Raw genomic sequence first — 14,774 nt, 5'->3', positions numbered from 1 at the left:
TGCATTGTTCAAACTTGCCATGAGCCACTCGTTTAGTTGGAATCAGTGTCCTTTCATTTGTATTTGTGCTCCTCAATCTTCAATACATAAAAGGTTTGAAGTTGGCCCTTCAGCATGCTAAGTTCACTGGAGGACAATGAGGCATAGAAGGAAGATGCAGCAGATAATTGTGTCTCTTGGTGAACTGTAACGCTTGGACCTTGTACACGTCCTCACATGACAACACAAGCGGCCACGAACACAACTATAAGAGACAAATTTGGAGCAACATGAGCGACTTGTCGTTTGCAAATGTGAATGTAGGGTTAGAGAAGAACTGAACGTGAAACACATGCCGTGAACCCACAGTTCCATTGCTCCCATAATACACTGTGAACACTGACCACCTTTCTTTGCTAAACACACACTACGCACAAACCAGTGGCAGATGCTGGTCTTTCAAGTAGGGGAAGCTCAATTTCGGTCTACATCATAAAATTTGTCGGTTTATTTATACGTAAATTCTATCCTCCGTTCCTTTTCAAGAAAATTATCTGTGACCCTGTCGTACCAACAAGGCGTCTTTTCCAGGGACTTGACTAGTGTCCTCTCAATGGCCAGCAGAGCTAGGCTGCTTAAACGGCCTTGGCCCATGTGAAGTGTGTCCGCCTGTGAGTGCTTTGTGACGGTAACAAAGAAAATGACGCTAAGAGGATTAAGAAAGTCTCCGGTTCAAGTCAGAACAGAATGAAAATATAATGCTCCCACGGATCTTTACACCAAAGGATCGCTGATTCGCTCCTTTCGCTGTCAATCAAAAAGGGATTCAGCCTCAGACAGATCATCCAATCATTATGCAGAAGCTGAGCGTCCGGGCCGGCCGAGGCCAGCCCACTGCCCCATAGACCCCCAGAGACGCTGAGCGTCTGATGGGCGGGACAAAGCCCAGCATTTATCCAATGACTTGTCTCGTTTCGCTGCACTTGCTGCTTCGCTATTGAACTATGTGGACGCTGTTTAAAGCACTGTGAAGCTGCGGGAATGACTGAGAGGAAAGCCGTGTCTTTACCAGTGATGAGAAGCTGATTCTGAACAAAAGTTGAGTGCGTTGTAGTGCATATTTATTCAATGACATGTACACACAACAGTATATATTTGATCACTTATTCTTTTGACATTTTAGTCTTAGAGCAATCGCCTCTGGCACAAACCCTTGCTCTGGTGTGCACATTCCCGCATTTACCAGTTTGTCCCATTTGCTCTGGTCTAAGCTGATTTCAGGCTTTACATGAACAAAAATATAAACACAACACAGTCAGCATCTGGTTTGACCAACATTTGGCTCACGCAGTGTCCATCACATACGCCTGCCCATACCATAACCCCACTGCCACCATGGGCCACTTGATCCACGGCGTTGGCATCAGCAAACCGCTCACCCACAAAACGGCATACACATTCATCTGTGAAGAGAACACCTCTACACCATGCCATATGCCATCGAATGTGCGTATCTGCCCACACAAGCTGGTTATGACAACGAACTGCAGTCAGGTGGAGACCCCGATGAGGACGACGAGCAGATTCAAATGAGCTTCCCTGAGATGGTTTCTGACAGTTTGTGCAGAAATTCTTTGGTCATGCAAACCGATTGTTGCAGCAGCTGTTTGGGTTGGCTGATCTCGGACGATCTTGGAGGAGAAGATGCTGGATGTGGAGGTCCTGGGCTGGTGTTATTACACATGGTCTGCATTTGCGAGGCCGGTTGGATGTACTGCCAAATTCTCTGAAACGCATTTGGAGACGACTTATGGTAAAGAAATTAACATTCAATTCACGGGCAACAGCTCTGGTGGACAGTCCTGCAGTCAGCATGCCTACTGTATGCTCCCTCAAAACTTGCGACATCTGTGGCATTGTGCTGTGTGATACAACTGCACATTTTAGAGAGGCTTTTTATTGTTGCCATCCTAAGGCACACCTGTTCAATAATCATGCTGTCTAACCAGCATCTTGATATGCCACACCTGTGAGGTGGATGGATTATCTCGGCAAAGGAGAAGTGCTCACTAAAACAGATTTAGACAAATTTGTGAACAATATCTGAGAGAAAAAGGCCTTTTGTGTACAGTGAAAAAGTCTGAGACCTCTAAGGACAGCTCATGAAAAATAGGAGCAAAAACAAAAGTATTGTGCTTATATATTTGTTCAGTATAATAAACTATTGCCCTTTTCCATATAGTTGCAACTGCCACTTTACGTTTGTCACATATTGATGACTGAGGAGCACAACTAAAAAAATGAAAGGAAATTATTTACGATTAAATGAGTGCCTCATTTATGGCAACACTGAACGAAGCATAATAGTGAGTGCCAGATGGATGATGGATGAGACATCCTTTTTGTAAAAAACTACAGTATAATATCATTCCTTGTTTGAAATTGCCATGAGCACGCAGGCCAATGTTCACCCTCACCCACAAGATAACACAGCTCAGCTGATACAGGTTTGGGCAGGGGTGCTATTTGGGGAAAATTTAGAAGAATGCATGATTGCGGTGCCAGATGGATAGGACTTTCCATTTCCAAAGTTGTTCAGGCATTTGGCATTTCTCAGGAATAGATCTTAGAAGGAAGGCACTACCACACAAATGGGACATCGCCTTGGGCTCCCACAAAGGTTTAATGTTGGTAACTGCCAGCTTCTCTCTCTAGAATTGTCCATGCAATCAAAATCACATCTATATTCAATGAAGGAGGCCTCTCACGCACATACTGCATGTCAGTGCAGCATTCTTTAGCTTCCATGGGAGCTACCTCTGCTAACATCACGACACCGGACACTTCAGATGCTAACTGGACCCTAGAGGACTAGTAACATGTGGAGTGTTCCAATAAGTCACAGACGCCTACACAATTCTACTGCTTGTGTCATTACATTTGCCACTTCAGTGTTTAAACTCCATAGAAAGGCATGGGCTCTGGAGTAGCTGCAAATGAACCTGTACTCAGCAGGCCCAATACCCATTGTAATTATTTCACAATATTTCAATAAACGCAGAAGTGAGGCTCATAACCGCTGTGTGCTCTTTTCCTGTTTTATATAATGCATCTATACACACATTCAAAAAAATGTCATGAAGCATGGTATAAAGAAGTGGATACTTGTGTTGCTTGGTGAAGCGTGAAGCTTGGACCTTGTACACGCCCACACGACAACACGAGCGGCCACGAACACAACCATAAGAGACAAATTTGGAGCGACATTAGCAACTTGTCAATCTGATGTGAATGTAGTGTTAGAGAAGAACTGAACGTGAAACGTGTGCCGTGAACCCGCAGTTCCATTGCTCCCATAATGCATTGTGAACACTGACACCTCCTCTACCTTTCTTTGCTAAATGCACACTACGCATGAACTCTTCTCCGGCGTGCACATTCCAGCATTTACCCATTTGTCCCATTTGCTCTGGTCTAAGCTGATTTCAGGCTTTAGAATAAACTACTGCCCTTTTCCATTCAGCTGGAACTGCCACTTTACATTTTTCATGAATTGATGATTGAGGAGTACATTTGAAAAATGAGCAGACACTGATTCCAACTAAATGAGTGTCTCATGGCATGTTTGAATGAAGCATAACAGCGAATGACAGATGGATGAGATTCTACCCCACCCCAACCCCACTCACCACCCCCACCACCACCACCACCTCTCCGGTTCGTGGCGCACAAACTCTTGTTCCGGCGTGCACATTCCCTCATTCCCCCCATTTATTGTAACATTCTTTATTTCATTCTTATTATAAATTATTTCCATTTCATTGGAACTGCCACACTGAGCACAAATAAAACTGAAAGGACAACTAAATGAATGGCTCATATCAAGTTTGAACGAGGCATTATAGTGGGTGCCAGACAGATAAGACATTCATAAACCCAAGTTGTGCAGGCCACAATCATGCATCGTCTGAACTTGCCATGAGTTTAGCTGGAAACAGTATCCTTTCATATTTTTTTCTGCCCCCTCAACCTTTAATACTTGTCAATCAATACTTATCTCAGGTTACTCCTTCTCTACTGGTGTTAGAGGTGGTTTTCATATTATCACTGCTCTGTATTAACCCGGTCATACTACCATAGCTACAGCTTTTTTAGTTAGCTTTCTGGTAACCGCCAACCCGCTGTCTGTTGCTGGGTTCTCTTGCCTGACCTGTGGAAGCTCTTTTTTATCGCAGGAAGATTTTGTCCGTGCTTTACCATGAACATACTAACCTCTTTATTTGTATTTTTTCCCTTTGTCTGGTTTTCTTTCTCCTGTCTCTCTCATGCTTTGAGATGTCCTGCTGCTCTCCAAGTGTTGTCCTGATCCAGCCCGTGTGTCCTGTACAAAATCCTGCCCTCGTCTCATCTACACTATCATGCTTGGCCATGCTGTTTTATCTCAGATTAACTCTGCACCTACTTTCAACTCACACAGAATCCCTGATCACCTCCTCCTTCCTCAACTCACATATTCACTAATATTCTACATTCATATTAATATAACTCCTTCATCTGTCATCAGTTCACTTTTACTTCTGTTCTCTGTTGTGTCTCCGGTGTCGACCTGAGGAGGATGGGTTCCCCGTATGAGTCTTGGTTCCTTCCAAGGTTTCTTCCTCATGTGCTGAGGGAGTTTTTCCTTGCCACTGTTGCCCCTGGCTCATAGGAGGCTTGGACCCGGATCTCTGTAAAGCTGCTTTTTGACGACTTTTTGTTGTGCAACATACAGCTCCAGGGTCATAGGGTTGTGGGGTCAAGCCCTGCTCCGGGTGACTGTCTGTGAGGAGTGTGGTGTGTTCTCCCTGTGTCTGGGTGGGTTTCCTCCGGGTGACTGTCTGTGAGGAGAGTGGAGTGTTCTCCCTGTCTGTGTGGGTTTCCTCCGGGTGACTGTCTGTGAGGAGTGTGGTGTGTCTGCGTGGGTTTCCTCCAAGTGTCTGTCTGTTAGGAGTGTGGTGTGTTCTCCCTGTGTCTGCGTGGGTTTCCTCTGAGTGACTGTTAGGAGTGTGGTGTGTTCTCCCTGTGTCTGCGTGCGTTTCCTCCAGGTGACTGTCTGTGAGGAGTGTGGTGTGTTCTCCCTGTGTCTGCGTGGGTTTTCTCCGGGTGCTCCGGTTTCCTCCCACGCTTCAAAACACACGTTAGTGTGAGTGTGGCCCTGTGAAGGACTGGCGCCCCCTTCAGGGTATGTTCCTGGCTTGTGCCCACAAAGTAATTTTCAGACTATATGTTATGTTATTCTTAATCAAGTGGCACAGAAGTAATATCTAGAGGCAGACACTTTTGATCTCTGCCATATGGTGGTTCATGATTCAAATTTTAATCACATAATAATTATTATAATTAAATTTCCGCTTGTCCAAGAGACTTGAATTTCTACAGGTCTTGCATCAGCTCAAGAATCAAACACATTATGACGAGCTGCAACGGAATTAAAAGGTTGATTCTGTAGTTTTAAAGACCTTTGGAGTAAGCTGTTTCAAAGGTTGATTATTTTCAAAGTCTCTGGCTTGGGCCATAAATACTAAGCTGACTGGCAAAGACAACATGCTATAAACAGAGCCTGGCATCTTGTCTTTATGATTTAATTCATGACTCTTATCCGTGGACCCTGAGACTTTCTGGCACCAGGAAACATCTCAGAGTTGTACCTGGCTGTTAAACTTGTCAGTAAAATCTATGAAGATTAAAAGTCTAAATGTCAAATTTCTTATGACAATAAGAAAATAAAACATATTCATCTCCAAAACACTTTGCAGAAAAGTAAAATGGTTGCTGCAGCAAAGTGAGACAATCAACATTTTATTGTCATTAATTGCAGAAGAAGTGGCCAATATTATATATCGTCACTGTCCAATTAAAAACATCTCAATTTTTGTTGATTTTGAACACAGCATCTGATTTTCAATGTGTGAAAATTTCTTGATGGATGGACCAATAGAAATGCTCCAAAATGACTTGGAATAAAAATCTTTTTACACTGACTTTCTTTAAATGTTAAGAAGGTATTTTTTCATCTCTTGTAAAGTTGATTTTTTGGGAGATATGTGTTTTAATGTTTAATTTATCTATATTGGCCACTTCTTCCTTCTTCTGAAAATATGGAATTAAGATACAGATTCAGAGATTTCCACAATAGCTGTGTAATATTCCAGTTGATCTAATAAGCAACTATACTATTACACAGCTATTGTGGAAATCTCTCAATAAATTCCAGTATCCTTTGGTGCATACTGGTCTTGTTCATTGTTGTTAGGCTACTCACTTTAGCTGGACATGTAACTTTGTTTCTGCATGTTTTTCTTGAACCAACCACTGTAGGCACTCAAGAGGCCTGTTTTTGTAAGTAACAGAACATTTCAAGGTCTCGCATTATGGTAGTCCAAATATGGTAAGCTTTTACTTTCTAGCCAATCATAAGCTTTAAATTGTGTTTCATCAGCAGTTCAACAAGACTATATATAATCTGATATCTGAGAATGTTTGGAGAACTTCAGTATTATTGAAAGATAGATGTCTATATATATCTAAAACAACACCATCAGAAAGGGCTCAGCTACAGACATAAATCAGGTAAGATTCTCACCTTGGCTCCATTTTCTCTTAAGTCTGTCAATCAGCATGCCCAATGTAGTCATTTTGTCAAAGTCTTGATACTTTTATGTCTTAAAACATGGTTTTAAGATAAACCAAGCTTTATTTTTGTGCTTTTCTTGTGTAATCTGCAATTGGAAATACATTGCAAAATCTTGGGAAATACATTAGCAAATTTATTTTACTTTTCTCATTTCATTTTCTAAATTTCTAATTTTAGGGCACTTTAGTATTTGCACATTTAATATATTAGAATAAAATATAAAGTAAGCTTTGTTGTATGTTTTATTTTAGGAAATATATCTTTAGCAAGTAAAAATTTTCGAAATTTATTTGTGCATTAAAAAGTTTGTAAATGTATTCATTTATTTTGATTAAGAAATCTGCAAATATATATAATTTAGTCAGGTAATTATATTTAGCATTGTCCAGCATTGTATTTAGAGGGTCATATATTTGCTAAAAATCTTGCATATGTCATTTTGTAGTTTTGATTATTTTTTCAAACACAATTAGATAATGCAGGATTGAATATTTTGTGAAAATGAAATAATAAAATGATCAACAGGATTGCTCCAAAATCACTTGGACAAAAATATTCTTACATGGAATTCAGTTATACATTAACAACTTATTTCCTTCTCTTGTAAAGTAACCATTCTGCAGATACCAGGTAGGAGAGACAAACTTATGGACGCCCTGAAGGTCAAGTTGAATAAAAAAGTTAAGCGTATATTCCTGAGACAATGTTCCACATTATTTATATTTTTTATGCCTGTTATACACACCAAAAACTGTTAATAAAATATTTCTAGCATCACTTTTACAATTTTAGCCATCAGAAATATAACAACTTTTTTCCTTATACTGAGGTGCACCTGAAGTTTTAAAAAAAAGGCTAATATTTAGCATGCTCTTCCAGCTTTGACCAGCAGGGATTTAATTTTTTTCCCCTCATACCCAGTTCTTAAGAACAGCTGAACAATGTAGCTGCATTCCAAAGTTTACAGCCACTACAACACAGAAAGCTGCTCTAATGTGAAGGATCGTACACAGCCAAGAAATGCAGCCTACGTTCGGAGTGATTTGAAGGATGCAACAGATGGATCCTTCGTGGCCCTCAGTTACCCACTATTCTCTGCACACCTATGACACATTGGAGAAAATAAACCAGATACTGTGAAAAACAGGCCTTCAGAATAATATTAAAAAGAATAATATTAATAAGCAAATACAACTTATTTTAACTTAGTAATGTTAGTGCTTCAAGGCATATAAGACCTGTGCGGTTATGTCATGGCGCAGCCTCCTTAGACCGCTCCATATGTGTAATCGGGTTACTAAGAATGAGTCTTCATACCTACCAAGGACACGTCCTACCTTGGCTGCAGCCTAGGCTTTTGGAACGCAGCTTTTGTCTCTCCTGTGGCTGTATGACAACCAGTTTGCTCGTGTTTCGGCTCTGGGTGCTGTATGGAGTTGTGGTCAGAGCTGGTACAGCATGCTAAATTTTAGCACCTAGTGCCTCAAAATATATTTTCAACCTTTTTATCAGGGTATGAGATTTTTTTTAAATCCCTGCTGGTCAAAGCTGGAAGGGCATGCTAAATATTAGCTTAAATATTTTTTAACCCTCAAGCACACCTCACTAGAAGGAAAAAATTATTATGCTTTTGATGGCTGAAATTTTAATCCATTTGAAAATGATGTTAGAAATTTAATTTTCAACCATTTTTGGTGTGTATAACAGGCAGAAAAAAATAAATATTGTGGAACTTAGTCTCAGGAACATACATAAAAATGTTTTATTCAGCTTGACCTTCAGGGGTTCCATACAAAATACACCTCATCAGCCATAATATTTAAAATAACTTGTTTCTACACTCATTGTTCAGTTTGTCAGCTTCACTGTATAGGTGCACTTTGTAGTTCTACGATTACAATTAGTTTCTCTGCCTATTTTGTTAGCCCCCTTTCACCCTGTTCTTCAACTGACAGGACCACCATAGGGCAGGTATCATTTTGGTGGTTGATCAGCGCATGACTACATTTGTTTGTGTACTGTGGCCTTTCCTCCTCTTTTAGACATTAAGACTTTGGAGAGCTCTGTTTGCCATGGCTGACATCTTAAAGGATAAAGAAAAGCTGAAGACAGGGCTGGTGAACGTCCTGAAGTGTGTTGCTGCAATCTCCTCAGCAGCAGCGGTGGTGAACCCTATCTTCGGAGTGGCGGGCTCGCTGATCCGCGTGGTTCTCCACCAGATCGATGATGAAGAGATCCAGACCCTGAAGCGAGAGTTCAGCAGCGTGAACCGGGCGCTGGACGAGATCTCGCAGCAGAACCGAAGCACCCTGCTGCAGATCCAGAAGGAGACGCTGGACAACCAGTACGGCCACGTGGAGGAGAACATCCGCAACCAGTTCCGCAAGTTCATGGAGATCGTGGAGGCGAAACCTGAGCAGCAGCAGCGCAAGAAAGACGACTTTGTGGAGAGCTTCGCCCAAGATATGGGCGACCAGAACCTGCACACGCTGTACGATGGTGTGATGGGGAAACGCAAGCTCTTTAGCAAACCCATCCTAGAGGTGTACATGACCCACTGCCATGGAGACAAGAAGGTGATGGAGTGCCTCTGCACTCGCCTCACTTACCTCTTCTGCATTGGCCTCATCGCCCTCATGGGGCACGCCGCCATCATTGGGGACGACGAGGAAGGTTTGAGCAAGGAATGGACCAAGAATATGATAGCGGTGCAGGAGAAAATGAAGGAAGAGCTGGGGAAGTGCAAGTGATCACTTCTCCTTTTCTTCACATTGGAATCCATGTGTGTTCCCTAGAGCAGTGGTCCTGCAGATCTACCTTCCTGAAGAGTCTAGTGCCAACTAATTAAAACGTACATTTTCCTGCCATTTTCACCATTCTTTAGTTTAGTTTAATACAACATGCAAATGGTTAATTAAATGATGCATAATAAAACATTGAAATGTTATACTGAATTTACTTGACACAAATTAAATAGGCCTTGATTTGTGTAATTAACTGAAAAAGAAAAAAAACCTTCTGAAAATTGATTGATTTTACTTAAATGTGTCCATCATTTCTTCAGTGAAATCTATTACATCAAAAAATGTATTGTCAATCACAGAGACACTGAAATGGATTAAGCAGCAAAGATGATGATGATGATTTATTGCCAGTGTAAACAAGGGCAAAGAGAGTTAATTTGATGTAAAATGTTAAATACCATATTTTTGTTGATATGGAAAAACAGCATATGTGAAGTGAATTGAACTGAATTGAATCATTTCAGTGTGTTCAGTTAATAAACATGAGGACCGACTCCAGGCCTTTTCTAGCCTTTCTGTCACGTTTAAGGGATTTCTATGTGTATTAAAACATGAGAAATGTGCTTGTTGTGGGTCTTGTTGTAAGAAAGTGTCAGAGGCTATAAATAGAAGCGATGCAGTGTCAGTGGTTTTCGGATCAGTGACGTCAGATTGGGCCTCTGATGCCATTCCACTTACTGCTTCTAGATGGTGCCATTCTCTTTAAAACTCATACTTCAAATGCCATTATGCAGAACAAGAAAAAAATGAAGCACCCTCACTGGGGTTAATACTAATAATATGTGATAAATACTTAATGGTTAATAGTTACTGATATTGATTATTATATACTTCCATAAGTTTTTAGGCAAGGCTCAAGAGATGACATGTAAATAAAGTTTGAAAAAGCAACTCAGGTCAGGTCAGTGCTGAAACTGTAAACTGTCACTATCATTATTTCACATACATGATAAAATATCCTTTTACTTGTTGCCTCTTTGCTAAAGATTTCTATGATGCATATAGTTTCATATGCAATCAACAGCCTCTCACTATGCATTACACAGTGAAAAATATAACATACTATCTGGGAAGTGGACCTGATTAAACAAATAAGAAATGCAGATACAGGGTAGCTGTATTTAATAAAGCAGCCAACGACAGCATATATTATAGTACTCATGTACAGGTGCAGGTCATAAAATTAGAATATCATGAAAAAGTTGTATTTCAGTAATTCCATTCAAAAAGTGAAACGTGTATATTATACACATTCGTTACACACAGACTGATATATTTCAAGAGTTTATTTCTTTTAATTTGATGATTATAACTGACAACTAATGAAAACCCCAAATTCAGTATCTCAGAAAATTAGAATATTGTGAAAAGGTTTAATATTGAAGACACCTGGTGCCACACACTAATTATCTAATTAACTCAAAACACCTGCAAATGCCTTTAAATGGTCTCTCAATCTAGTTCTGTAGGCTACACAATCATGGGGAAGACTGATCACTTGACAGTTTTCAAAAAGACGAGCATTGACACCTTACACAAGCAGGGCAAGACACAAAAGTCACTGCTAAAGAAACTGTCTGTTCACAGAGCTCTGTGTCCAAGCACATTAATAGAGAGGCGAAGGGAAGGAAAAGATGTGGTAGAAAAAAGTGCACAAGCAAATAGGGATAAACACACCCTGGTGAGGACTGTGAAACAAAACCCATTAAAAACGTGGGGGAGATTCACAAAGACTGGACTGCAGCTGGAGTCAGTGCTTCAAGAACCACCAACACACAGACGTATGTAAGACATGTGTTTCAGCTGTCGCATTCCTTGTGTAATGCCACACTTGAAAAAGTGACTGCGTCAAAAGCATCTCGCATGGGCTAAAGACAAAATGGACTAGACTTCTGCTGAGTGGTCCAAAATTATGTTCTCTGATGAAAGTAAATTTTGCATTTCCTTTGGAAATCAAGGTCCCATAGTCTGGAGAAAGAGAGGAGAGGCACAGAATCCACGTTGCTTGAGGTCCAGTGTAAAGTTTCCACAGTCAGTAATGGTTTGGGGTGCCATGTCATCTGCTGGTGTTGGTCCACTGTGTTTTCTGAGGTCCAAGGTCAACATAGCCTACCAGGTCTACCAGGAAGTTTTAGAGCACATAATGCTTCCTCCTGTTGACCAACTTTATGGAGATACAGATTTCATTTTCCAATAGGACTATCACCTGCACACAGTGACAAAGCTACCAGTACCTGGTTTAAAGACCATGGTGTCCCTGTTCTTAACTGGCCAGCAATCTCACCTGACCTTAACCCCATAGAAAATCTATGGAGTATTGTGAAGAGGAAGATTTAATACACCAGACCCAACAATGCAGAAGAGCTGAGGGACACTATTAGAGCAGCCTGGGCTCTCATAACACCTGAGCAGTGCCACATACTGATCACCTCCATGCCACGCCGCATTGCTACAGTAATTCAGGCAAAAGGAGCCCCAACTAAGTATTGAGTGCTGTACATGCTCATACTTTTCAGTTGGCCAGCATTTCTAAAAATCTTTTTTTTTGTATTGGTCTTAAGTAATATTCAAATTTTCTGAGATACTGAATTTGGGGTTTTCATTAGTTGTTAGTTATAATCATCAAATTAATAGAAATAAACACCTGAAATATATCAGTCTGTGTGTAATGAATAAGTATAATACACAAGTTTCACTTTTTGAATGGAATTACTGAAATAAATCAACTTTTTCAAGATATTCAAATTTTATGACCAGCACCTGTATTATGCACAGGTCAAGAAATAAACAGTGTGACCATCACATCGGACTCAGAGCTGGTTCATAATGCTGAATGGCCATATTCACATACTGATGGCTCTATAATCACTTTGCTTCTAATGGTCATAAACTGTGCAGAGTGCAAAGAGTGCAGAATGTGCTACAGATACATAGTTAAATGAGGGTCATTGGAATTACATATTTTATATATTCGTATATTTGTTGTAAACTGTCAGTTACTGTTGAGTTTTTCCAACCTGGCTGTTGTTTCCAACTGTGGGACAAATTTGTAAGAATCTTTACTGCATTTGTTTTCAAACAATGCAAATAATTAAAATCTATATATATAACTATATATATATATATATATATATATATATATAGATCTATATATATAAAATATATATATATAACAAGTTCCTTCAACTGTTGCAGCACCCTCCACACACACATGTTGCTTGCCCTTGTTTTTAAAGCAAATTTTGCATAAAATTAAGAAGAATGTAGACAGAATTTCCACTATGTTTTGTGTCTTTATGTATTTTCTCATTTTGCAACCATTATATTCTTTGACCAGCCCTGTCTACTGTTTTGAGTCATGGAAAAAGTGGATGATATAAATAAGCTACCCACTTGTATTTACTTGCCAGACACGGCGAAATGGAGGACTAAGTAGTATATTGTCAGGAGCGAGGGGCGGATTGAAGGAGGCGGACGCATTCGCTAAAACACGGGATATATTTAATAACCAAAGATATAACAAAACACAGGCAAACTATAAAGGGAACTACAAGACGAGGACATAAAATACTGAGACAGAAAATACACTAAACGACAAAACTAGGAAACAAACATGACTTGACTAGAAACGAGAGATAAACGACGCGACATGACAAGACCGGAGAACAATACATAATGAAGTGAAATGAACGACAAACAGGACGTGAAACAAGAGGGCTTAAGTACTCACACAAACGAGAAACACCTGGACAGATAACGAGGACGGGTAACACATGACACGGACGAGGAGGCGGGACGAGGGCGGAGACAAGGACATAAACAAAACATAGCCATGTGCGAATAAAGCACATGGCGGGGACAACAGACTGACAGGACGAAGGCGTGACAGATGCCCCCCCCAAGAACGCGCAACTCCCGGGCGCGTACTCCTAAACCCCCCCAGGAGCTGGCGCAGGAGAGGGCACGAAAAACAAGACAGGACAACAAACCAACAGGTGACAGGACTCAGGACAGGACGGGAACAGACACAGTAGCTGGGGACACGACAGGACCGAATATACTAGACGGGACACGGGACATGACAGGAGACTGACAAAGGGGGGCAACAAGAGACGAGAACGGACTGGACAGGACAGGAGTGGACACATGGGAATTGACGAGATTTTTGACATTGGACATGACACTGGATGGAAACAGGGACTGGACGGAAGACGGGACAGGTGACAGGACTCGGTGCTGGGACTGGACGGGAGCAGAGACTGGTGACAAGACACTGGACTGGACAGGGGTACGTGACTGGACAGAAGACAGGACAGGTGACATGACACTAGACTGAAACGGAGACGGGACTGGAGACTGGACAGGGGATTGAAAGGGAAACTGGACCGGAGACAAGACAGGTGACTGGACATTGGACTGATACGGGAACTGGACGTGAGACAAGACAGAGGGTTGAAACAGGGACTGGACAGGACTGACAGGGGACTGGACAGGAGACGGGACTTGAGACAGGACCGAGGGTTGGAACGGGGACTGGACAGGAGACGGGACTTGAGACTGGACAGGGGTCTGAAACAGAGACTGGACAGGGCTGACAGGAGACTGGACTGGACTTGGTAGGGGAACAGGTACAAGGACATTTACAGGGACTGACACAAACACAGTGACCGGGACAGGGACAGAGACAAAGGCAGACACGGGTACAGGGACAAGGACAGAGACGGGAACCAGGACAGGGACTGACAAGGGGACCAAAATAACAGGGGGGTGCCCAGGACTGGCTAATGTCTGTGTGGCAGTCTGAGGAACCAGCCTAGGCACAGTTCTGGGGATCGGCCCTGAAGTCCTTCGGGCCGACCTACGGACATGGGCAGGGGAGGCCGTAGCCACCGTCACGGGGACAGGAGAGGCCGTAGCCACCGTCACGGGGACAGGAGAGGCCGTAGCCGCCGTCACGGGGACAGGAGAGGCCGTAGCCGCCGTCACGGGGACAGGAGAGGCCGTAGCCGCCGTCACGGGGACAGGAGAGGCCGTAGCCGCCGTCACGGACACTGGAGCGGCCGATGCCGCCGTCACGGACACTGGAGCGGCGGGTGCCGCCATCAACGGGACAGGAGCGGCGGGTGCCGCCATCACCGGGACAGGAGCGGCGGGTGCCGCCATCACCGGGACAGGAGCGGCGGGTGCCGCCATCACGGACACTGGAGCGGCGGGTGCCGCCATCACGGACACTGGAGCGGCGGGTGCCGCCATCACGGACACTGGAGCGGCGGGTGCCGCCATCACGGACACTGGAGCGGCGGGTGCCGCCATCACGG

At 42.5% G+C, this 14,774-nt stretch overlaps 1 protein-coding gene and 1 long non-coding RNA gene across 2 annotated transcripts in view; one reads left to right on the top strand and one right to left on the bottom strand.

The window, feature by feature from the left end:
- Window positions 1-14,774, bottom strand: part of LOC136667207 (uncharacterized) — a 192,409-nt gene that overhangs the window by 14,456 nt on the left and 163,179 nt on the right. The window lies entirely within an intron of this gene.
- LOC136687282 (protein rapunzel-like) lies at window positions 8,646-9,508 on the top strand. Its single transcript, XM_066661632.1, has one exon. The coding sequence runs from the start codon at window positions 8,725-8,727 to the stop codon at window positions 9,400-9,402; it is 678 nt and encodes a 225-aa protein (XP_066517729.1). The 5' UTR covers window positions 8,646-8,724; the 3' UTR covers window positions 9,403-9,508.

The sequence above is a fragment of the Hoplias malabaricus genome, chromosome 1 (genome assembly GCF_029633855.1).
Source record: "Hoplias malabaricus isolate fHopMal1 chromosome 1, fHopMal1.hap1, whole genome shotgun sequence".
Classification (NCBI taxonomy): domain Eukaryota; kingdom Metazoa; phylum Chordata; class Actinopteri; order Characiformes; family Erythrinidae; genus Hoplias; species Hoplias malabaricus.
Note: the sequence above shows the minus strand (reverse complement) of the source record. Positions and strands in the feature narration are given on the sequence as shown.

What these genes read in the sequence shown, in the direction of transcription:
- LOC136687282 (XM_066661632.1), top strand. Translation starts at nt 8,725, where the DNA reads ATGGCTGACATCTTAAAGGATAAAGAAAAGCTGAAGACAGGGCTGGTG.